The sequence below is a fragment of the Microcaecilia unicolor genome, chromosome 3, assembly GCF_901765095.1.
Source record: "Microcaecilia unicolor chromosome 3, aMicUni1.1, whole genome shotgun sequence".
Classification (NCBI taxonomy): Eukaryota; Metazoa; Chordata; class Amphibia; order Gymnophiona; family Siphonopidae; genus Microcaecilia; species Microcaecilia unicolor.
Genome location: NC_044033.1, coordinates 247,367,603 through 247,391,624, shown reverse-complemented (window position 1 = coordinate 247,391,624; position 24,022 = coordinate 247,367,603). Strand labels below are relative to the sequence as shown.

Genomic DNA, 24,022 nt, shown 5'->3' with positions numbered 1-24,022 from the left:
ATCAGAAGTGCGTTCAAATCACAAGGGGGCATGTTCAGGGCAGGATCTGGGCATTCCTAACATTTGAATGTTTTTCAGCCATAACGGAGCAAAACAAAACCGTTCAGGACTAAAACTAAGATGTTTTGAGATAGACCTGTTTTTATAAAGAATAAGGCACAAAAAGGTGCCCTAATTGACCAGATGGCCACTGGAGGGAATGAGGGATGCCTCTCCTTAATCCCTCAGTGGTCACTATCCCCCTCCCACCCCCTAAAAATGTGATTTAAAGCAGTACTTTCAGCCTCTATGCCAGCCTTAGATGTAATACTCAGGTCCATTAGAGAGCAGCATGCTGATCCCTGGAGTAGTCCAGTGGTGGGTGTAGTGCACTGAAGACAGATGGACCCAGGCCCATACCTCCCCCTACCTGTTACACTTGTGGAAACTGTGAGCCCTCCAAAACTCACCAGAAACCCACTGTACCCACATATAGGTGCCCCCATCATCCATAAGGGCTATGGTAGTGGAATACAGTTTGGGGTAGTGGGATTTTGGGGGCTCAGCAGACAAGGGAGCAATGGTGAGAGTGTGTACCTGGGAGCATTTATATGACGTCTAGAGCAGTGCCCCCTAGGGTGCCCTATCGCTTTCCTGGGATGTCTGGAGGACCAGTCTACTAAAAATTTTGGCTCCTCCTACATCCCAATGTCTTGATTTTGTGCGTTTTGCACTTGGACCTTTTTTTTTTTTTTTTTTTTTTAAATGGACCAAAAAACAAAATGTCCAAATCACAAAACCTTGTTCAAAACAGTATTTTCTAAAAAAAAATAAATAAAAAGACATTTTTGTTTTTTGAAAATGACCTCTCTTATTCAGATTTTGGACATTTTTTGCAAAACGTCCAAAGTTGGATTTAAGACATCATAATCGTATCTTTTATTCTGGTATGGCGATAGCCATGGCGGAACAATGTAAGCCACATTGAGCCTGCAAATGGGTGGGAAAATGTGGGATACAAATGCAACAAATAAATAAAATAAATATTGAAAATGCCCCTCCACATATGAGAATATCTTGAAAAATCAGATAATTGCTCAAGTGAGATTTAGAATTTCTTTCTACTAATTTACCCAGATGAAGACATTAGGGGCAGTTCTGTAACTTGGTGCCTTGATTTATGCAACTACACATTAATGACACTTAGGTGTGCCTGAATCATTATAGAACACTACTGCAAACCCATATTGGCACTCCAAAACTTGACGCCTTATTGCCATGTCAATGGCAGGTGTAAATGGCTATGGCTGTTTGCCAAGTGAAGCTTAACTTATAGTATTCTAGATGTTATCCACCAGATATAGCGCGCCTAGAGATCTGTGCCAAAATCCAAGCGTATTCTATAACACGCGTAACTTAATTTGCTTAACAAGCTAATTCGTGTTGATAACAGCACTTAACCAGGAATAACGAGCACTAATTGGCAATAATTAGAATTTACGTACAGAACTCACTAAGCATATTCTGTAATGCAGCGTGCCTAACTTCTAATGTGCACAGGCAAAAAGGGACATGGTTGTGGCCTAGTGGTTAGGGCACCAGTCTTGCAATCCAGAGGCAGCCAGTTCAAATCCCACTGCTGCTCCCTGTGATCCTGGGCAAGACACTCAACCCTCCATTGCCTCAGGTACAAACTTAGATTGTGAGAGTACCTGAATGTAACTCACCCTGAGGTACCACTGAAGAAGGTGTGAGCAAAATCCAAGTAAATAAAATAAATAATGGTTATAGGCAGGGCAATGGGTATTTTGTGGGCATTCTGAAATTTACATACATTGTTATTGAATATGGCCCTTTGTACCTAAATCTACGTACTGGGATTTACACCACATTTTTGTTGGTGTAAATGGAAGCATGTAGTTTTAGGAGCTATGAAATCAACTAAGTGTATTCTATATACCATGCCTAAATATAGGCATCACTTATAGAATACACTTAAGTGGAAATGTTTTCCACATGGATTTTATTTAGGGACTATATATAGAATCTGGGCCTTAGCCCATTACTTGGCACCACACCCGTGGTCCTCTGATGCACCTCTCATGTTTATGCTCACCTTGGAGTTACGAGTTATCACACTTAGACTCTATAGAACAGAGCCTAGGGCATTATGCACAAAACTGACAATTAAAGACACCTTTGATGCCTAAAGGGGTGCATTGCTCTAGTCACCAGCTTACAGAATTGTTCTGATTGCCTATCCAGTATTTTACTTGCATAAAATATCTCAAATATCACATATTTTTTAGGTGGGGAGGGTAAATTTGTAATTGAAACTAACACACATAGACTTGAAAATATGTTATTTTTTTTGCCCCCTCTCCTCCGAAACACCTTTCCATGAATGTCTCCTCAACATGAGTAAAACCAAGCATTTGGGGGAGAGCCAGTGTTTTTTTAAGTTTCAAGTTTATTTTATTTTTGAATATATCACCCATCAGGTGATGCCTGAGCAGAATACAAATGCTAGGATATCAAAAAAAAAAAAAAAAGGAATTCCATTAATAATAGGAAAGTAGAGTGATAGGCAATTTTCAGACAGCTAAATTAGATGCATAAATTCCTCCTCACACATGCCCAAAGTATCTATTCACCAGAAGTATCCAATCTCCTTTCCTCCATAAATATGTAGCATCTATTACTCACATGAAAAGCTCAAGTTATAAGACAAAATGACTTTGAGAACCAGAATGATGCGGTCCATGTTGGCTTCAAAAGAAATGGTTGATGTTAATGAGAAGGGTGGAGGGTTCTCCTGTCACAGCATCTTCCAAATAATGAAACATGATGACAAAGGGTTGATTTACTCCTAACAGATTTCAGACACGATTATATCATGATATACTAGCCATCTTGTTTGCCATAGAAGAAGTTAACCAGAACCAGTATCTGCTACAGAACCACACCCTGGGCTTCCGGATCCTGGATTCTTGTTTTTCGGAAGTAGTTGCCCTCCAGGACACTTTGCTATTACTGACTGGTGGAAACCGAACAATCCCGAATTATAAGTGTGAAGCTCACCTGGCTCTCACGGGAATCATTGGAGAGCTTTTTTCATCGGTTTCTGAGGTCATGGCCAGAATATTAGGGGTTTACAGGATCCCCCAGGTATGAGATGTCTTTGTCAAACAACCGTTGCATTACCTCTTGACTCAAGTTTATCATCATGTCTCTAATTTATTTATTGCATGGATGGAGTTCCATTTCCAACTTCTTTTTTATAGGGAATCTGGAATTGGGCATCCATAGATTTAAGGAGTTCAAATCCCGAATAGGTTAGACTCTCCAGAACAGAAAACCTTATGATGCACTTAGCAACTGTAATAAAATGTCATTTTCTCATTTCCAGTACTTTACGCTGCATGAAAGTTGAAGGAGACATTGTGATTGACCCAAGATCAGAAAAACAGTGTTAATGACAGTTCTGAATTAAGAACTGAGGTAGAAGAGGAGAAAGTAATAAGATTATGACAGAGAATATTTGACACGTAGTATATGAGAGAATTTCAAGTTTGCCATTCTCATCATTCAATGTTTTTTCTACTAGATCACACCTCCTTGTTTTTGTAAAACCTGTACGATAGATTCCAGTTGGTCCAGGGTACCACATGGTTATTTAACAATAACTTTTATAATTTTGACCATTGAACACTCAAGTCACCCATATGTGTTACACATCTGTGGAAATGTAAGAGAGAGATGATGGAAACATTTCTTTTCAGATCAGCATCCAAGCACAGCACCCAATGTTGAGTGACAAGATACAATTTCCCTCTGTCTTACGCACCTACCCTTCAGACACTCTACAACCCCAGGCCATTGCCCAGCTGCTCCGACACTTCAACTGGACATGGGTGGGAATTCTGGCCTCCAACTATGACACTGCCAGCCTAAGCAGTCAAAAGATACGACAGAATGTGGAGGAGAATGGTGGCTGTGTTGCCTTCCTTGAGAAGATCAATGATCGTTACCGTACAGAGAGATTAATGAGGGTGGCTGAGGTGATTCATCAGTCTTCGGTGAATATAATCATATGCATTTGCTATGAAATACACTTCAAGCCTGTTCTGGAGATCCTTCCTGTAGCCAACATCCGTCCCTTGATCTGGATCTTCTCAACACAATGGACATTCAAGCCCTATCTGTTCAGTAAGGAATCATGGAGACTGTTCAATGGCAGCCTGGTGTTCATTGGCTTTACCAGCAACATCCCTCACTTCACCGATTTTCTGTACAGCATGTTGCCTTCGAATTATCAACAGGACACCTTCTCCAAACTCTTCTGGGAAAAGGCATTCATATGTCATTGGGAGGGCCAGAACATGACTCATATGGTGACTGGGAAAGATAGCATCCCATGTACAGGGGAAGAGGATCTCAAAACACTGGACCCAAAGCTCTTTCAGTTGAATGATCTAAGCATTTCTTATCATGCTTACCTGGCTGTTTATGCTTATGCACACACCCTGCATAACATGATTGTGGGTAATGCCAAGGAAGATGATTTTGGTATCGACAGCAGTATTCATGATATCAAGCCATGGCAGGTATTCATAATAATAATTGGGATTTTAAATTCTAATATGCAGATATGATCATGATGGTATGCACACATACAGTATCTAATTCTAGAATAGATGGTCCTTATTGAATTCTACACTGAATGTAAGCTTCCAAAGGCCAAAGGAGATGGTATAAAGTTAATAATATATTATCCAGTTGTAAACTAGTATTCCTAGGTAAAGACATGTTATTACAGAGGGGTACATGAGGGTTACAGCAATGGCACAGGGCGCCCTAGGAGGTATTAACCCAAGCCACTTTTCTCAACTGCACTGGTGTTGATGTTTAGTGGAAAAGTTAATGAAATACAGACAAGTTTGACAGGGAAGATAGGTACCAGGACAATGGATAAAGAAGTTGGATCATATTTGGTATCTTTCTCAAGCCAGGGCTGGATTTAAGACACATTTGCCGATACCGCCCTTCGAACTCCAGTGACCATCATGGTGGTTTACAATATAAATCAAAGAAATAGAGAGAATTCATCAGAAAAAGGAAACAAGAGAAGGAGAAGTTGTTGAGAGAGAAGAGGAGAGGGGGAAGGGGAGGAAGCAAAGACAAAGAGAAACAAACATTACCTCTCTGTCCCGAGTGCCCCACCAAAAGATAGGTGAAAAAGCCAAATCGTCACAGTTTTCTCACAGACACTTCGTTCAGCTTGGCAAAACCTAAAAAAACCCTCTTTTAAGTACGTTTGGCTTGACATTGTCTGTCATGCTATATGCAGTGTAACTGAACCTACACTCTGGAAACTTTTCTCATAATATCGTAGTGGAAAAATTTCCCATTATATTGTAGACTATCTACCTGTTCTCATAATTTCAAGAGAGGTCTAAAAACGTATTTCTATCAGGATATATTCAAAGAATAGATTCGCTGCCACCCAGAGGCAAGTATGGAGGGCTGCAGAGGAAGGAGAGTGAGAGATGGCAGATTGTGGGAGGGAGGAAATGGAAGGAAGAGTGAGACAGAGAGATGCCAGACCATTGGGGTAAGGAGCCAAAGGATGGGAGGAATATTTTGTTGGGGCCAGAGCCTGGGTGGACCACCCTGTTCAGACACCTAGGCATATATAAATGTTTAGAATATCAGTGTAACATATAGTAACATAGTAAATGACGGCAGATAAAGACCTGTACGGTCCATCCAGTCTGCCCAACAAGATAAACTCATATAAAGTATGTGATACTTTATATGTATACCCAAGTTTGATTTGTCCTTGCCTTTCTCAGGGCACAGACATAAGTACATAAGTACATAAGTAATGCCACACTGGGAAAAGACCAAGGGTCCATTGAGCCCAGCATCCTGTCCACGACAGCGGCCAATCCAGGCCAAGGGCACCTGGTGAGCTTCCCAAACGTACAAACATTCTATACATGTTATTCCTGGAATTGTGGATTTTTCCCAAGTCTATTTAGTAGTGGTTTATGGATTTGTCCTTTAGGAAACCCCACATTTTTGAGCTCTGCTAAGCTAACCGCCTTCACCACGTTCTCCTCATGCAGGGGATAGTTTTGCTTTGGCATATTCTCTGTTGAGAATACAGGAGTGTTTTCACTGATGAATTTGGTGCAATCCCCTGGATTCTACATAGCATGCCTACTGTTCTGTTGCAAAATAATGTAAGCCACATTGAGCCTGCAAATAGGTGGGAAAATGTGGGATACAAATGCAGCAAGTAAATAAATAAATAAAATCCAAGCGTATTCTCTAATAATGCATGTTACTTAATTGGCTTAACAAGCCAATCAGCATTTTTAACAGTGCTTAACAAGCAATAATTGGCAATAATTAGAATTTACGTGCAGAACTCGCTAAGCACATTCTGTAATGCAGAGCATCTAAATTCTAATGCATGTAGCCAAAAAGGGCTATGGTTATGGGTGGGGAAATGGGAGTTTCATGGGTGTTCCAAAATGTACACACACTGTTATAGATTATGCATATTCTGTATACCACACCTAAAACTAGGCACCACTTTTAGAATATACTTAAGCATAAATTTGTTCCGCATGGATTTTCCAGGCAACATATATAGAATGTAGCCCAATGTGTGCAAATTTTGAGACAGGACAGTTGAAGTCATTAAACCCTTCCAAATTGTGAAATCATCAGTTTCTTCCTTGGACTACAATGAAGAAAAACTGGATTGAAGAGAATGGGACCATAAATTAATAATAATAATAATAATGTATGTTTCATTCTATATTGTAGCATTTTAGAAGCCATGCTGGCTACTTCAAAGAAATGATGTAGGACATGGACACAAGCATATTTTTTTACTCTACATGTTTCCCTCAGCCTTACAACCACATCTGAAGAAGGAACCTGCACGGTCTCCAAAGCTTATGTATTATAACATCTTTTGCTTATTCTCATCTTCTATCATAGCCCACACAGAAATCAATACGAAGAGTAACCTTTCCATACTGATAGCAGCAGAGACTCAAATGAGCCCCAAGCCACAGTTTTGGAAAGGCCCCCCCCCCCCCCTCAGAAGATCAAGGAAGAAGGGGACCCTTGCACTAAAGAGGTTTTCTGGGTAGAATTTATGCACCCATATAAAGATTTACTGTGCGGGAGGGAAGTAGATAAATACATAGTATCCTTCTGAATGATATTATAAATGCTGCATTATGGCCACTGACAGAACACACTGTTGAACCGCTGATGTGACACCATATTTATTTATTTAGTACATAAGTACATAAGTAGTGCCATACTGGGAAAGACCAAAGGTCCATCTAGCCCAGCATCCTGTCACCGACAGTGGCCAATCCAGGTCAAGGGCACCTGGCACGCTCCCCAAACGTAAAAACATTCCAGACAAGTTGTACCTAAAAATGAGGAATTTTTCCAGTCCATTTAATAGCGGTCTATGGACTTGTCCTTTAGGAATCTATCTAACCCCTTTTTAAACTCCGTCAAGCTAACCGCCCGTACCACGTTCTCCGGCAATGAATTCCAGAGTCTAATTACACGTTGGGTGAAGAAAAATTTTCTCCGATTCGTTTTAAATTTACCACACTGTAGCTTCAACTCATGCCCTCTAGTCCTAGTATTTTTGGATAGCGTGAACAGTCGCTTCACCTCCACCCGATCCATTCCACTCATTATTTTATACACTTCTATCATATCTCCCCTCAGCCGTCTCTTCTCCAAGCTGAAAAGCCCTAGCCTTCTCAGCCTCTCTTCATAGGAAAGTCGTCCCATCCCCACTATCATTTTCGTCGCCCTTCGCTGTACCTTTTCCAATTCTACTATATCTTTTTTGAGATACGGAGACCAGTACTGAACACAATACTCCAGGTGCGGTCGCACCATGGAGCGATACAACGGCATTATAACATCCGCACACCTGGACTCCATACCCTTCTTAATAACACCCAACATTCTATTCGCTTTCCTAGCCGCAGCAGCACACTGAGCAGAAGGTTTCAGCGTATCATCGACGACGACACCCAGATCCCTTTCTTGATCCGTAACTCCTAACGCGGAACCTTGCAAGACGTAGCTATAATTCGGGTTCCTCTTACCCACATGCATCACTTTGCACTTGTCAACATTGAACTTCATCTGCCACTTGCACGCCCATTCTCCCAGTCTCGCAAGGTCCTCCTGTAATCGTTCACATTCCTCCTGCGACTTGACGACCCTGAATAATTTTGTGTCATCGGCGAATTTAATTACCTCACTAGTTATTCCCATCTCTAGGTCATTTATAAATACATTAAAAAGCAACGGACCCAGCACAGACCCCTGCGGGACCCCACTAACTACCCTCCTCCACTGAGACCGTAGAAGTGTGCCCAGTACTGTTCTTGTACTAAGTTCTGAAGCTAATGTCGAAGCCCCTTAAAATGTACACTCCAGCCCATCCCTATCTATTCAGTCACGATCAGGGCGTAGACCATAGAAGTCTGGCCAGCTCCCATTTTGTTTCCTAATTACCGGCGTCGCCACCCAATCTCCGCTAAAATTCCGTAGAACTATTCCTTCTAAACAGGATTCCTTTGTGTTTATCCCATGCATGTTTGAATTCCATTATTGTTTTCATCTCCACCACCCCCCACGGGAGGGTATTCCACATATCCACCACCCTCTCCATGAAAAAATACTTCCTGACATTAGTCCTGAGTCTGCCCCCCTTCAACCTCAATTCATTCCGTCTAGTTCTACTGCCTTCCCGTCTCCGGAAAAGGTTCGCTTGCGGATTAATACCTTTCAAATATTTGAACGTCTGTATCATATCACCCGTTTCTCCTTTTCTCTAAGGTATACATGTTCAGGTCAGCAGGTCTCTCCTCATACAGTTTGCAACGCAAATCCCATACCATTTTCGTAGCTTTTCTTTGCACCGCATCCAGTCTTTTTACATCTTTAGCAAGATACAGCCTCCAAAACTGAACACATATGGGTACATATAGGAGGTAATTCTATATAGGCTGCCAAATAAATGAGCACTAAGCTAGCATTTTATAATGGAAAATTTGTGTGCCAAATCCATTATAGAATGCCAGCTTAAACTGGCAAGAACAGGCCTAAATTTTGGCATGAGCACTTACGTCATGTAACTGATAGTATTCTATTAAGTATATGCTAGAATAGTTGGAACACCCACACCTTCCCATGTGAACATTCCTCTCATGTGAGCAACCCTCCCATATGAACACCCCTCCCATGTGAATGCCCTTCCCATGTGAACATCCCTCCTATGTGAACATCTCTCCCATGTGAACATCCTTCCCATGTGAACACCTCTCCCATGTGAATGCCCTTCCCATGTGAACACTCCTATGTGAATACCCCTCTCATGTGAATTCCCTTCTCATGTGAACATCCATCCCATGTGAACACCCCTCTCATGTGAATGCCCTTCCCATGTGAACATCCCTCCTATCTGAATACCCCTCTCATGTGAATGCCCTTCCCATGTGAACATCCATCCCATGTGAACACCCCTCTCATGTGAATGCCCTTCCCATGTGAACATCCCTCCTATGTGAACACCTCTCCCATGTGAATGACCTTCCCATGTGAACATCCCTCCCATGTGAACACCCCTCCCATGTGAATGCCCTTCCCATGTGAACATCCCTCCTATGTGAACACCCCTCCCATGTGAATGCCCTTTCCTTGTGAACATCCATCCCATGTGAACACCCCTCTCATGTGAATGCCCTTCCCATGTGAACATCCCTCCTATGTGAACATCCCTCCCATGTGAACACCCCACCCATGTCAATGTCCTTCCCATGTGAACATCCCTCCCATGTGAACACTCCTTACTTGTGAACACCCCTTCCTTGTGAATACTCCTCTCTTGTGAACACACCCCATGTGAACACCCCTCCCATGTGAATACCTCTCCCTTGTGAACACCCCATTTGCAGTTACACACTAGAACACATAGGTGCCAAGTTAAACTAGAGTCTAAGTGCACTACTGCTCATAACTATCATTTCCTCCTGTTTTGGCACAATTAGAGCTTAACTTTTGCTGTACTGAATAGAATTAGGGGTCGGTACCTATATACCAGCAAGCTGCCTAAACTCTATTCTTCTTAATTACATGGTGCGTATTCGCAAAGGGGTCTACACAAGGAAGGAGCACAGGCAAGACATAGATGAGGCTTCTACTTACGTGTCTATACTGTAAGCACAGGTGTCAGAATAGGGGGAGCCAGGGGTGCCATGGCACCCCCCAAATTCTCTATTCCTTCCCCAACCCCCATGATGTGTTTAGCACCTTCAAAAGCACAAAATGGGAGAACACAAACCTACACCATGTCGGGTCATTCAGCTTGGCCATTGGACTCAGTTTTCAAATCTTCTGGTGCACATTGTGGTTGTTTTTATCAAGAGCCTAGATGATCATCTGTTTTAATAAAGAGTGGTTTATGCGTTACCTCTAGTCCCTCTTCTTTGTGGAAATCCATTGGTCCACTCCTGCTCTGAAGGGTTTGTTGTGTTTAGTACCTTCCCACCCTCCCCTGGAGCAGTGATACTCTAAATGACACAGTCCCAAAATGCACTGGGGTGATCAGGCGTGGGACCTTGAGCTTCTGTGCACGCTCAAGGCCTGCCTTCTTCCTCCCCCTCTGAACTAGAGAGCTGCACAGGAACAGGGTTCGCAGGATTCCCGCAGAACCCGTGGGATTCCCGCAGGGACGGAAGCAGTTTTGTGGGGTTCCCGTGGGGACAGAAGCAGTTCTGCAGGGTTCCTGCGAGGACAGAAGCAGGTCCTGTGGGGTTCCCGCGGGGATGGAAGCAGTTCTGCGGGGTTCCTGTGGAAGTGTAAGCTGCACTGCATCAGCCTCTCATCTACCGAGTACCTTGAGTGCTGTCTCCTCCTCCTCCTCTTCCTCCTTGCTTTAACAGCACAAATGTGGAAAGTCTTCTGTTAAGGAGGTGGTTCAGACACAAATGATGATGGAATTCAAAAAGACTTTGGATGAACACAGAGGATCTCCAATTAGAAAATGGAAGTTATAAAAATCCTAACCTTAAATGGCTGCATGTGTGTGGATGTGTCAAGTGACGCTTAGATGGCGACTCTGGCTGTGATTAACTAGGGCCGATACCGGGCAGACTTGTATGGTCTTTGTCTAATATATGGTAGTCTGGTTTAGGATGGGCTAGAAAGGGCTTAAACAGCAACTTCAGTGGCTGGAACATAAGGACAGTGCTGGTCAGATTTTTATGGTCTGTATCCCACAAATGAGAAGACGAATAGACTGGAGTGGGCTTCAATGAGAACTCCAGCAGTTGGAACATAAGTATAGGGCCAGATAGACTTCTATGGTCTATGTTCCAGAAACACGAAAGAAAGTATATAATATCACACTTGTTGATTTAATCATGAATTGATAATGAGTGTGACTATTGTGCAGACTGGATGGACCGTTCAGGTCTTTATTTGCTGTTACTTATTATGTTACAATTAATCCTCTTTGCTCCCGGGCTGATGCGCAGACCTCAGGTCTGACACCTTACCTACTGGCGCATGCATGTGGTGACCTCTCAGCACACAGTGCCAGAAATCAGAGACAAATCTTACATGTGCACACCAGAGTGTTCTAAGTTTCAGCTTCCATTCCTTCCTTGCCTACAGTGATGTGGCTCAAATCTAGAGAGAGACTATGTTTTTTTTTATACCCCGCACTTTCCCACTCATGGCAGGCTCAATGCGGCTTAGGTACTTATTTGTACCTGGGGCAATGGAGGGTTAAGTGACTTGCCCAGAGTCACAAGGAGCTGCCTGTGCCTGAAGTGGGAATCGAACTCAGTTCCTCAGTTCCCCAGGACCAGAGTCCACCACCCTAACCACTAGGCCACTCCTCCACTGAGGGAGCTGACCAGAATTTTCTTTTATGTGCCATTAAATTCTTGCGGGGATGGGTTAAATTCTTATGGGGATGGGTGGGGACAGGTTGTGATGGGTTAAATTTTTGCGGGGAGGGGTGGGGATGGGTGAGATTCTAGCAGGGACGGGCGGGGATAGGTAAGATTTCTGTCCCCGTGCAACTCTCTACTCTGAACTTCCTGTTTATGTGCCTCTTGTATGTGTGATTTTACAGAATACTGACAGGTACGTGGATGTGTCATACCACATAAATGTGAGAGAGTGTACACATGGGTGGACCACAGGTGAGACATGGGCAGGCTCTCAGTTATGTGTGTAACTTATTGTGGTAGTAACGTGAGACTGCCACTAGAGGTTGCGGCAGCCATTCTGAGGCTGGAGCCTGCATGGGCAGGAGCAAGTACTTGCTCGTGTGGATCAGTTGCGTGCGGCTCTCAATCAGCCTGATAGAATTGCACTTCTCTGGTTTGATATTTGCAGTATTCCTCCAGATTCTCTTGAATGAATTATTGATTTGACCCCTGATGTAGGCGTTGTGATACGCCGAAACACGGACCGTGTCGGGTCCCTAAATATCTGCATCAATAAAGCAGATTTTGATTATATCTCCTGAATTGGATCCATCCTTTGCTCAGCCTCTACTTTCTCCTGTTTGGCTTTTCTGACGTAGAGGTTTTTTCCTGTTTGTGATTTGAGAGAAGCAAGTAGGATCACTCCTACCCTGAAGTCCGTGTTACACATCACAGGTGCCGACATTTCAAAATTATTGAGGGTGCCAAACCAAATACAAATTGCCCTTCCCTATACATAATGAGGCAGTCTGCTCAATACTGGGGGTGCTTGGCACTCACAGAGTTCGCGCCTATGTGTTACACCATCAGGAAGATCAAGGTAGGCCAATGCCAAATATTGGCCATACCCACATAATTTCAAGGTCACCCCCTGATCCTGGATGTTCAACACTGGTTCTTGGACATGATCCGTGTTGAATATCTGGGTTTAATTCTGTCTGTGGCTTTAAAAACGTTGATTGCCATGGACTGAATATTGACTGGAAGATGACCAAATATAAGCATAAAAACAATTAGTGAGGTCAAGCTGTTGTGGGATCAGCACCTGAATGTGTATTTCCAGCATTTACATGTGTAAAGCCCCTCGTGATTTTCACTCTTTCAAAAAGTACAAAGACCAATGACATTACATGGAAATACTTTCAAAACATAAGAACATAAGCGTAGCCATACTGGGCCAGACCAATGGTCCATCTAGCCCAGAATCCTGTTTTGCAAACAGTGGCCAAGCCAGGTCACAAGTACCTGGCAGAAAACCCAAATTGTGGCAACACTCCCTTCATTTTCTCCCCTTATTCAACCTCTAAAACTTTTTTTCTCTTTTTCTTGTTTCCCACCACATCCCTGCTTGCTTTAGTTGAAAGATTGTGATTAAAACTTGTAATCTAACAATTAATCATAATTAAAATATTAATCAAAATGCAGCCTGGTTACAAGGGAAAGGTAAAATTAGTCATTATCAGATAATTGTCTGTCCATTAGTCCCAACAGATCAATCCAGAGACCTGTAGGCCACGTCAAATAGGAAGAAATATCTTTTCACTCAAAGAATATTTAAGCTCTAAAACTCGTTGCTGGAGGAGGTGGTAACAGCGGATAACATATCTGTGTTTTAAAAAGGGTTTGGAAAAGTCCATAGTCTGCTATTAAGATAGACATGGGGAAGCTACTGCTTGCCCTGGGATTGGTAGCATGGAATGTTGTTATTAATTGGGTTTCTGTCAGGTACTTGTGACCTGGATTGGCCACTGCTGGAAACAGGATACTGGGCTAGATGGACCATTGGTCTGACCCAGTATGGCTGTTCTTATGAACATGTAGATCTGTGAAATGGTATATTTGCAGATGTCTTTAGACATCTTTACAAAAGCCTCCATGTTTAGCAGATCCTAAATTACTGGGGAAACCGTGAACATCTCAACCTGGGCATCACAATTCCTACCCAGATCTCTAACACAAAAAGGCACTAACCTAAATTCAGGAGCTCAGCTTTGTTTGAGCATCAGATTAAAAGAGTTTATCACATTTCTGAAATGACAGGAAAAAGTAAAGAATCTGAAATTAGAGCAAATCTGTATGGTTCTTCCCATACATCCCAGAGGATGCGGCAGGCTGTGATTATCCACCAGGCCCCATTATTATAAGTCATGCATTTACTCATCATGTAATGAATGTAGGAAGACACCTGAGGACTAACTTGTTTAATTGTGACCTATGGAATTACAGGGGTCAGTAAAATCATCCCCAGGCAGAAACAGATAGCAAAGTTCATGATATCAACCCTCGGCAGGTAATGGTAATAATAATTGGGAGTTTTAAAATGATTATTATTATTTATTGCATTTGTATCCCACATTTTCCCACCTCTTTGCAGGCTCAATGTGGCTTACAATACATCATGAACGGTGGACATATATTAGAAACAGGAGCTTGATGGAATTCATAATTTAGAAAATCATTACTGGATCCCTCACTGCACGAAAGGGGCCAGAATTTTTAGTAGACTGGTTCTCCACACATCCCAGGAGAGCAATGGGGCACTTCTGTGAACTTCATATAAATGCTCCCAGGTACATATCTCACTGTTGCTCCCTTATACTGTATGCTAAGCCCTCCAGAACCCACCCAGAACCCACTACCCCCAACTGTACACCACTATGGGTTTTTGGTGAGTTTTGGAGGACTCGCAGTTTCCACCACAAGTATAACAGATAGGGGAGGTATGGGCCTGGGTCCACCTATCTACAGTGCACTGCACCCACCACTAACGGACTTGAGTATAATTGTCACGTTTGTGACCGTTTCCTTGTCTGTGCTCACCTCGCCCTCTGGTGGCCAGACCTGGTGGCTGCAATGGACTGTCTGTTTATTGTCACCCGTTCCAGACTTCAGCCCAGTTCAGTCCAGATCTTCCAGGCTGCCAGAATTGCTTTCCTTGTTTGTACCTGAACAGCACCCGTAGTTGCCTAGTGATTGCTGCAGCTGAGCTTTTGCAGCTGATGGGCTTTATTAGTCACCTAGAAACTTCTATGTTGGCCTTTGCATCGTCTAAGGTCCCTGGTGTGCTCTGTGCACTTCTGCCTAGTCCAGTTTTATTCTAAGTTCTTGCCTGGTTCTTGTTTGTTTGTGTGTAGTTAGCTTTGGTTTTATTGTTTAGTTCCTAGTCTTGTTTCTGGTCTGCATTTCCTTGTCTTGTGTCTGTGTTCTTTATTAGTGGCTGCTTGGCAGCTTTTAGTCCTGACTCCCTCCTGTCTGTGTTTCTGTCTTAATGGCTGCCTGGCAGCTTGTAGTCTTGACTCTGTTGTGTGTTTCCTGCTAGTATCCAGTTCCTGCCCAGTCCGGTAAGTCCTGCCGGCCGCCTGCACCCAGGGGCTCAACTCCTAGGGAAGGGTGGTCAAGTGCAGGTGAAGCCTTGCTCCAGTCCTGTGTTCCAGTCCAAGTGTTCTTGTCCAGTGTGTTCCTGCTTTGCTTATCCCTGTCTGCAGTCCCTGCTTTGTGTGTGTGTTAGCCCAGTGCTGGTTGGGGTGGTTTTGCCTGCCACTGCCGCTCCTTGGCAGTGGCCCAAGGGCTCACGAACCTAGTTGTTGCTTTGAGACCTGACAATAATATCTGAGGCTGTCATAGAGGCTGGTGAGTACTAGTTTTATTCACATTTTTTGGGGGTGGGGGGACAATGAAAGAGCGTTTCTGAGTACGTGTTTTTTTACAGGGCTGTTTGGACTCAGGTCTGCTCTCCCCTTATAATCCCACTCAATCTGGGAGAGGAGAAGGAAGGACTAACTTAGGGAGAAAGAGTCCTGAACAAAGTTGGAAATAGAAAAGATGGAATTAGGGTTGTCAACTCTCCCAAGTTAATCTGGTTTAGTCCTGGGTGAACCCAACTGCCAGCATGAAAATGTAATCCTACTTTTTCTTGGGGAAAATCAAAATTACATCTTTATGCAGTGTGGCAAAACCAACTGGATCAGCCTGATTGAGTTGACGTAGATGAGGTAGCCGTCCTACAGAGAGGCCTGGGAGATGAAGAGATAAATGGGAAAATGGGCATCTAGGGGAGTAGAAGTAGAGGTGAGTGACCATAAAGAAGGTCATAAATTTAGCATATCTAGAGAGATTATATATTTAGCATGATTGTTTTCTTACATCATTGAGTTCAATAGGTCCTCCATTATCTGTGGAATGTACGTTTCACAACAGAGTCCGGAGAGGACGTCTACTTTGATGTGAATGGAGATGTGCCAACTGTCTTTGACATCATGAATATCAATATACACCCAGATGACACCAGCGAACTGACAAAAGTCGGTAGATATGATTCCAGGCGATCCCCAGGGGAAGAAATCATTCTGAATATCACTGCCATCCGTTGGAACCAGATGTATAACCAGGTGAGAAGTAACATAATAGTTTAGCTGACATTGGTAGATAAACGTGTGAAGGGCAATTTTGTAACAAGTTGCTTACATTTACACAGTAACTGTGCTCCTAAGTGTACAGAATAATGACATTTAGGTGCCCAGGTGTACACTTATCCATGAAAATATAATTTGGGCATCTAAGTGGTATTCTACAAATAGCCACTCAGATATCATAGTATTTCTTGTTGGTGCAGCTTGCTGTTTTGTATCCTCTGATTGGTTCATCCATTCTGTCATCAATGTTGGCAACAAGACTATTAGCTTATGACAGGGTGTATGGGAAGATACCAGTCCCCTTTAAGTGCACTCCCTCACAGGGTCAGACCTGGAAAACTCAGTCAGGAGGGTGTGTTTCAGCTAGGAGAAATAAAAGCTCAGGGTTGGAGAAAGATAGGAAGGTCCAGAGCAGGAAGAAGCAGACCTCCAGAGAACTTCTACAAAACATAGTTTTGAAGGGCCAGACGGGTAGCTGTGAAGTAGGAATATGCTGTGATTCTTTTGTGGTCTGATAGGAGCCAGGGCCCTCTATTATGTTTGCAATTGAACTCCAAGTTACTTTATGTAGCTAACAGCCTGTGAGAGGTACAGGTTTCTGTATGTTTTTCTTTTTGAACCATACAATTAAAGGGATTTTCTTCACTTTTAAATCACAGCCTGGCTGCATTTGGGAAGGCTGTTGCCGTATGCCTGCTCACGCTATCACATAGCTGTTTCTCAGGCAGGTGGCTCTTTGCCTTTAAAACTTCTACTTGAGGTGTCTCCTCAGCAAGAGAAAAAGAGGGTTTTTTTTTAGGGGGTACTGAGTACTGGACCCTTTTCCATAGCCTGCTAAAACTGAACCATAGTCTACAAGCATTCTGCCTTCTCATAGATTCTGTGGTGAGTTGCAGGGGGCCTGGTTATCGTGGAGCAAGTCCCTCAGTGATCACCCACACATGAAGGATGGCCTTGCATTTGAGTACCGGCACCTTTTCTGCCAGAAAAAAATGCACTGGCTACCTGTCTATTTCACGTTTATTTTGGAGTCAATATTCAATGTGATTTACCCGGAAAGGAAAGGCTTCTGCCCAGTTGAACTATACTGGCTGGCCCACCCTATAGACAGTGGCAATTAACTGGAGAGGTCTGCAGGATATTAACAGTGACCACCATGGCAGTAGCTGGCTAGTGCTAGGGTGGAGTCAAAGAGGACCCAGACGTTATGTGGGCACTGCAGATCTGCATTGTGTCCATTTCAGATAGCTAATCAGGCATGTTGGAGCATGTATAATGCAGCCTACTTGTAGATCACCTTGAGAGCTGAGGAACAAAAGAAACTCAATAAAATACATGGCATGAAACCAAAGGAAGAATGGATAGAAAAGATAGACAATGGTAGTAGATAATTATCCCGAGTTTATGTACCTATGTCATAATCCTTTTATAATCCGTAGACCCCTCACTCTGTCTGCAGTGAGAGCTGCCCTGTTGGATACAGGAATTCTGCCAGACTGGGTCAGCCCTCCTGCTGCTTCGACTGTGCCCCTTGTTCTATCGGAGAAATAGCCAATGAAACAGGTGAGTCACCTTCGATGTATCTTAGAGATACTGTGAGACTTTAACTTGAGACAACTTTGACTCCTCAAGGCTATGATGCTGTATATACCCAACCTGTCATGAAGAAAACAGCACAAAGGGCCTTCAAGACTGAAGTATTTATTTAAAGACCTGACATGGACCATGTTTCGGCATCACAGCACCTGCGTCAGGGGGCTGTCACATATGCAAAGCAGAATTCCAGAAGATACCATTGGAACACAATCCAGGTCTACTCTTAGTACCCGCAACTCAGGTCATCTATTAAACTCCTTGATCAACAAATAATATTGGTTCTCAAAATCCTTGAGGAATACAGCCAAACCTTAAAACGTGTCGTTTGAATTTGTTGGTAGCAAGTAACGCACGCTGCCAGCTACAGTCCCAACATGTCATGGGTAGGTTTAGTTGAATCATTTGGGTCCCATATTTATTGAAAGGACAATTCAGTAATCTAAGCATCCCTTGCACACATGAATGACTAAATTACTAACACTAATATGCATGTTGATTATATGTTTATTTTTACTAATTATGAATGTTCTTTTGTAACCCGCCCAGAACTGTGGATGGTGCAGGATATAAATATGTTAAATAAATAAATAAATATGTGTACACTTACCTGTGAAATTGCGAGCAGGGCCCCTAAGTGCTACTCTATAATGATGTGTATGAAATAGCACATAAATGCAAGGGTGGGGGGGGGGGGGGGGGGGGGTATAAAATAGCACGAGCTAGTGGTAAAATAACCCATCTTAACGGTAGCCCACACTGATAGCTTCCCCCCTTAGTGTGAAGAGTTTCATTCTCTGGTAACCAGAGCTAAAATTGTGATGTCATAATGCCCCATTCCACCAATACCTAAGAGCCAACCTCATCAGTGATGTTACAATGGCTTGATTGCCCTATACTTGGATCACTTCTAATATTGTGATGTCATAATGCCTCATTCCACCAATAAAAGCCAATCTTGTCAGTGATGTCACAATGGCTTGATTACCCTATAGGCTCACTTTTATTATGTATGGCAGTGATTTCAATTTCTAGAGACATTTCTTTTTTCTTTAATTAAGGAGGGAAGTTATCATTGTGGGCTACAATTAAGACATGCTGTTGTACTGTTAACCCCAGTTATTAATAACTAGGTCTCATTAGATAAAATGGGACCTGTGCTAAGATAGCATGAGTTAGTGGTAAAACTAGTAAAAAAGGCCCGTTTCCGAAACCAATGAAACGGGCGCTAGCATGTGGTTTTTGTGTGTGTGTGTGTATGTGTCACAGAGTTATTTTGTGTGTGTGTGTGTGTGTGTGTGTGTGTGTGTGAGTGTGTGAGGGTGCGGTGTGTGTGCAGGTTGTTGATGTGTGTCTTTTTTTTTTGTTTTGTTTTGTTTTTTGCTTGGGGGTTGGGGGATGTGCTGTGCTGTGCTGGCAAAGTGGGTTGGATTGATGTGTGGCTTTGAGGGTGTGTTTCTGTTGTATTGTGTGTGTGTGGTTTTGTCTGTCAAGGAGGTTTGTGGAGGGGGGGTCTTTCTGTTGGTGAAATGTAAATGAGGTTGTAGGGAGGTCAGTCTTTGTTGAGTGTTGTTTTTTTTTTTTTCCATATTTTTTTTTTTTGTGTTGTGCTGAGGCAGCAGTGTTGTTTTAGATGGGCGGAAGGTAGAGGAGCACGTTCTTTGTCTGTCGGTACTTTTTGGCCATTTCAGGGCTGCTGTAGGGGAATGCTGGAAGAGAAATGTGCTGTTGGAAGCAGCGCCATCTTTTTCCATTGGGCATCCTGGAGGTGGGTGACGGCTTGCCTGAGGACGGGGATGGTTGTTTTAAGTTGGCGGAAGGGAGAAGAGCACGGTCTCGGGCCTTCGGGGGGTGATCCGGTATGTTTGGTCCATTTCAGGCTGGCTGCAGGGGAATGCTGGAACATTTATGCGCTGCAGGAATCAGCGCCGTCTTTTTCCGGGTGCTCGGGGAATCCCCGAGGTGGGAGACTGCTTGCCTGAGGCTGGGGATGGTTGGGCACGTCCTTGGCCGCTTGGGCAAAAGGGGAAGAGGAAGGGGGTGGGGAGTTACCTGCAGCCGCCTGAGAAACCATGTATTCTTTGTTTGTTTTGTATTATTAGTTTGCATTTCTGTTGAAGAAAGAGTGGATGCCTTTTGAATGATGGAGGTGGTGCGTCGGTGTGCGGTTGTTTCGTTAGTTTGGCAGCCAGTCTCCAGCGATTCCTAGGCAGGGAAGGAGTACTCCTCCCCCTTCCTTGGTTGCTGTTTGCTGCTGGCTGGGTCGCGGGTAATCCTTCCAGCTGGGCCGCAGCTTGTCCTGTTCGCCCACGTCCCAGATGGTGACGGGCACGTTGTTTTCCGGCTCATCTGACTCCATGTCAAGCGATCCCAAATATAGTCTGTGCTATAGGCCCTCTGGCACTCTTCAGTACTGGCATTAGGCATTTAAAAATTTCTCCCCCCCCCCCCGGTCTATTTTTGCACATACCCACAGCAGGAATATTCTTCTCTCGTTCCAGCGATGGTTCTGTGCTCTCCGTGCTGCACAGATAATGAGCCATTCTGCTGGGGAATGCTCCTCCCTTATTGTCACGTAGTTTCCTCTGATTGGTCCGTCTTACGTTGCCTAGTGTTGCCTGGGAACGGTGTTGTGATGGTCCTTTGTGTTTCAGAATGTTGAGGGTGTGTTTTCTGATTGGTCTGTCATGCGAGGGCGGGGCAGAGAGACATGGTCAGTGTTGTGGCTTCACCACCATGAATCCATGAACCCTTCAGTGAGTGACTGAGTGACTTCAGAACGTTGTCTTCAGAATGTTGAGGGTGAGTTTTATTATAGTAGATAACATGTCTTAACGGTAACCCATGTTGATAACTTCCCCCCTTAGTGTGAAGAATTTCAGTCTGGTAACCAGAGCTAATATTGTGATGTCATAATGCTTCATTCCACAAATAAGAGCCAACCTCATCATATGAGAAGAGTTCCATCCCTTTTAATCTTGTTCTCCTATTGTGGAACACTTTGCTGATCTACTTTGTGGGGTAATTATCAATGTGGGCACAGGTCCCATTTTATGCTATCAGACCTAGATACTATTAACCCGGGCTAACGGTAAAATAGCACTTAATGGTAGCCCATGTTGATACTTCCCTACTTTGACTCTTAAATTTAATCATTGACTCTATTGCTCTGTCATTGCAACACTTAGCACCCTCTTTTTTTTTTTCATTTTGACATTCTAAATGGCTCCGATAGTCTACCGAAAGGCGGAATAGCGAGTTACAAATAAACATAAGCGCCTCATAAATGTAGTGCATGGATGGGCAGGTAGGGGGCACTGTTCCAAGCCATGGCCACTGCATAAATATAAGCAAATGATTAATTCCCTTATCTTTTTACTGATATTCAGTCAACCTATCCATTTTATATCAGTGGCTTATGAGGTCCTAAGATTTAACGGGTAACTTATCCATTTAATTAGGACGTCTGTTTGTGTGCTCCCCCTAAATAGATATGGTTATTCTGCTAGCTGAAATTTCGGTGCTATCCCACTTTGACTACTTCAATATTTAGATGGCTAATTTTGGCTGGATTTTGAGCAGTCTGGATAAAATTTAACATTAGGTAGCACAAATTTATCTTGTCTCCTCAATTAGTTGTTTAACATTGGGTAGCAACTGCATACATGATTCTGATATTGACAATATTACATCCATAGCTTGGGTCTGTGATTGGTGTTTCTCCTCTGTTTCAGATACAGCCGAGTGCTGGAAGTGCCCAGAAGACCAGTGGCCCAATGAGAATCGAGATAAATGCATTCCCAAAATAATAGAATTCCTGTCTTACCAGGAACCCCTGGGAGCAGCTTTGGCTGCCATTGCTGTTACCCTGTCTTTGGTCACTCTCCTCATCCTCTCCATTTTCTACATGTTTCAGGACACGCCAATTGTGAGAGCCAACAACCGTGGCCTCAGCTACCTCCTCCTCTGCACCCTCGCACTCTGCTTCCTCTGCTGTTTGATATTTATTGGCCATCCTACAAAACTCACCTGTATGATGCGCCAGCCTACATTTGGCCTCATCTTCACCATCAGTGTATCTTGCATATTAGCAAAAACAGTCACAGTGATCATTGCCTTCAAGGCCGTTAACCCCCACAGTCCCCTCCAAAAATGGGTTGGTCCCAAGACACCCAACCTATTTGTTATGCTTGGCTCTTTCATCCAACTGCTTATCTGTATTTACTGGATTTCTAGTCACCCTCCCTATCCAAAGAACAACACCAATTCTGAAAGTGGGAAGTTAATCATTGAGTGTAACGATGAGTTGACCATACTCTTCTACAGTATGTTGGGATATTTGGGCTTCTTGGCCATCATTGGCTTCATTGTGGCCTTCTTGGCTAGGATGCTACCTGACAGCTTCAATGAGGCCAAGTTTATCACCTTCAGCATGCTGGTCTTTGTGAGCGTCTGGCTGTCTTTCATTCCTGCACACCTCAGCACACAGGGAAAGAACATGGTTGCAGTGGAGATCTTTGCCATTTTGTCTTCTGGTGCTGGGTTACTCTTCCTAATCTTTCTCCCCAAATGTTACATTATTCTCCTGCAACCAGAGATGAACACTAAAGAACTCTTAGGAAGAAAAATGACAACCTCTAAATGAAGTCTAGGTTATATGTCCAGAATAGCAAGTTGATGAATTAATGAGGATTAATTTGTGATTAACACAAGTTATTAGTAAATAGGCATTATTGAAAATAATGGGACATATCTTTCATTAAGCAGCTAAAGGAAGTACCTACTATACTTGATTATGGCTCAACTTAAGCAACCAATGAAAAGGTGTGAGCAAAATAAAAATTGATAAATAAGCAGAAATGGCTCATATCTATAGGATTGTCAGATCTGGGGGGAAAAAAGCCAGCCAGCAATAAGTCCCTTCACCCCCCCCCCCCCCAATCTCTTTCTTTTATCCCATTGCATTCCAGGCCTTCACCTCTGTTCTCAGACCATGCAAACATTTTCTTTCAAAGCAGAGACTGATTCTGGGTCCCATCTATGATTTGATGGCAAAAGCAGAGGTAACAAGTTACCAAAGCACACAAGTTGCCTTCCATATGGAAACTCCAGCCCAGGGCTCTGGAGTACAAGGTCTTCAGAACTGGGCCTAGAATTCTAAGAAAAATGGAGGAGAAGATGAGAGGACTTCTGGGTAGGGTTACTATATTTGCAGAGACCAGAAAGAGCACACAAAAAATAAAAATGGCCGCTACCTTTGGGGGGGGGAGTGGTGGTGGGGTGGCAGAGGTGGTACCTTCCAGTAGCAGCGGGAGGAGCAGAGGTGGCGGCGGGGAGGCAGAAGCGGCAAGGGGCAGAGGTGGCGGCGGGAGGGCGGCAGCAGGGAGGCAGGCCAAAAGGTGCCCTCCCCCCCACCTTGGGCTCTGGCCCCCCTCTCCCGTCGAGGTCTGGCTCCTCCCTTGGTCCAGACTGACTAATAGGCCAGAGATGTTTTCTCTCATTATGTGGGTAGGTGTGTTGGTCATAGGCACATAAAAGAAGAGGATATTTTCCTAAAAATTAAAAAACCTGAAGGGGAGTGGGACAATGTCTTCTGGAAAGAGATTCTGCTATTGTAGAGGCCAGTGGTCAGCAGAATATTACTGTTAAGGGACCTGAAAGTCAAAGGATTTGGGCTCCTAGCATTGTTCTCTCTATGCTGAGCAGGAGTCCTCCACCTACGGTCCTGCCAGTGGGTGGTGCGGTTTCACTATCATATTATCAATAGTGAGGGTCAGACAAGCTCTGCAGGATTTCAGGGAAGTTGCCTGTCTCTAGCAATTGAAAACACAATATTGAAACATCACCCCCTACTGGCAGCAATGCAGTTGGAGGACTGCAACTCAGCTTAGAGGGCACAGTGCTTCTTAGTACTTGGAGCGTGCTGTTATCCTGTGCTAAATCAGATAGCACACCTTAGTACCCTTTAGAGAGTTC

At 43.6% G+C, this 24,022-nt stretch overlaps 1 protein-coding gene across 1 annotated transcript in view; it reads left to right on the top strand.

Moving 5' to 3' along the window:
- Positions 1–22,691, top strand: part of LOC115464563 (vomeronasal type-2 receptor 26-like) — a 33,858-nt gene extending 11,167 nt beyond the window's left edge. Inside the window, exons 3-7 of the mRNA XM_030194930.1 lie at positions 2,856–3,147; positions 3,762–4,586; positions 16,202–16,429; positions 17,893–18,016; positions 21,781–22,691. Of these exons, the coding sequence (XP_030050790.1) occupies positions 2,856–3,147; positions 3,762–4,586; positions 16,202–16,429; positions 17,893–18,016; positions 21,781–22,691 (2,380 nt within the window). The remainder of the gene's footprint in view (positions 1–2,855; positions 3,148–3,761; positions 4,587–16,201; positions 16,430–17,892; positions 18,017–21,780) is intronic.
- The last annotated feature ends 1,331 nt before the right edge of the window (positions 22,692–24,022 follow it).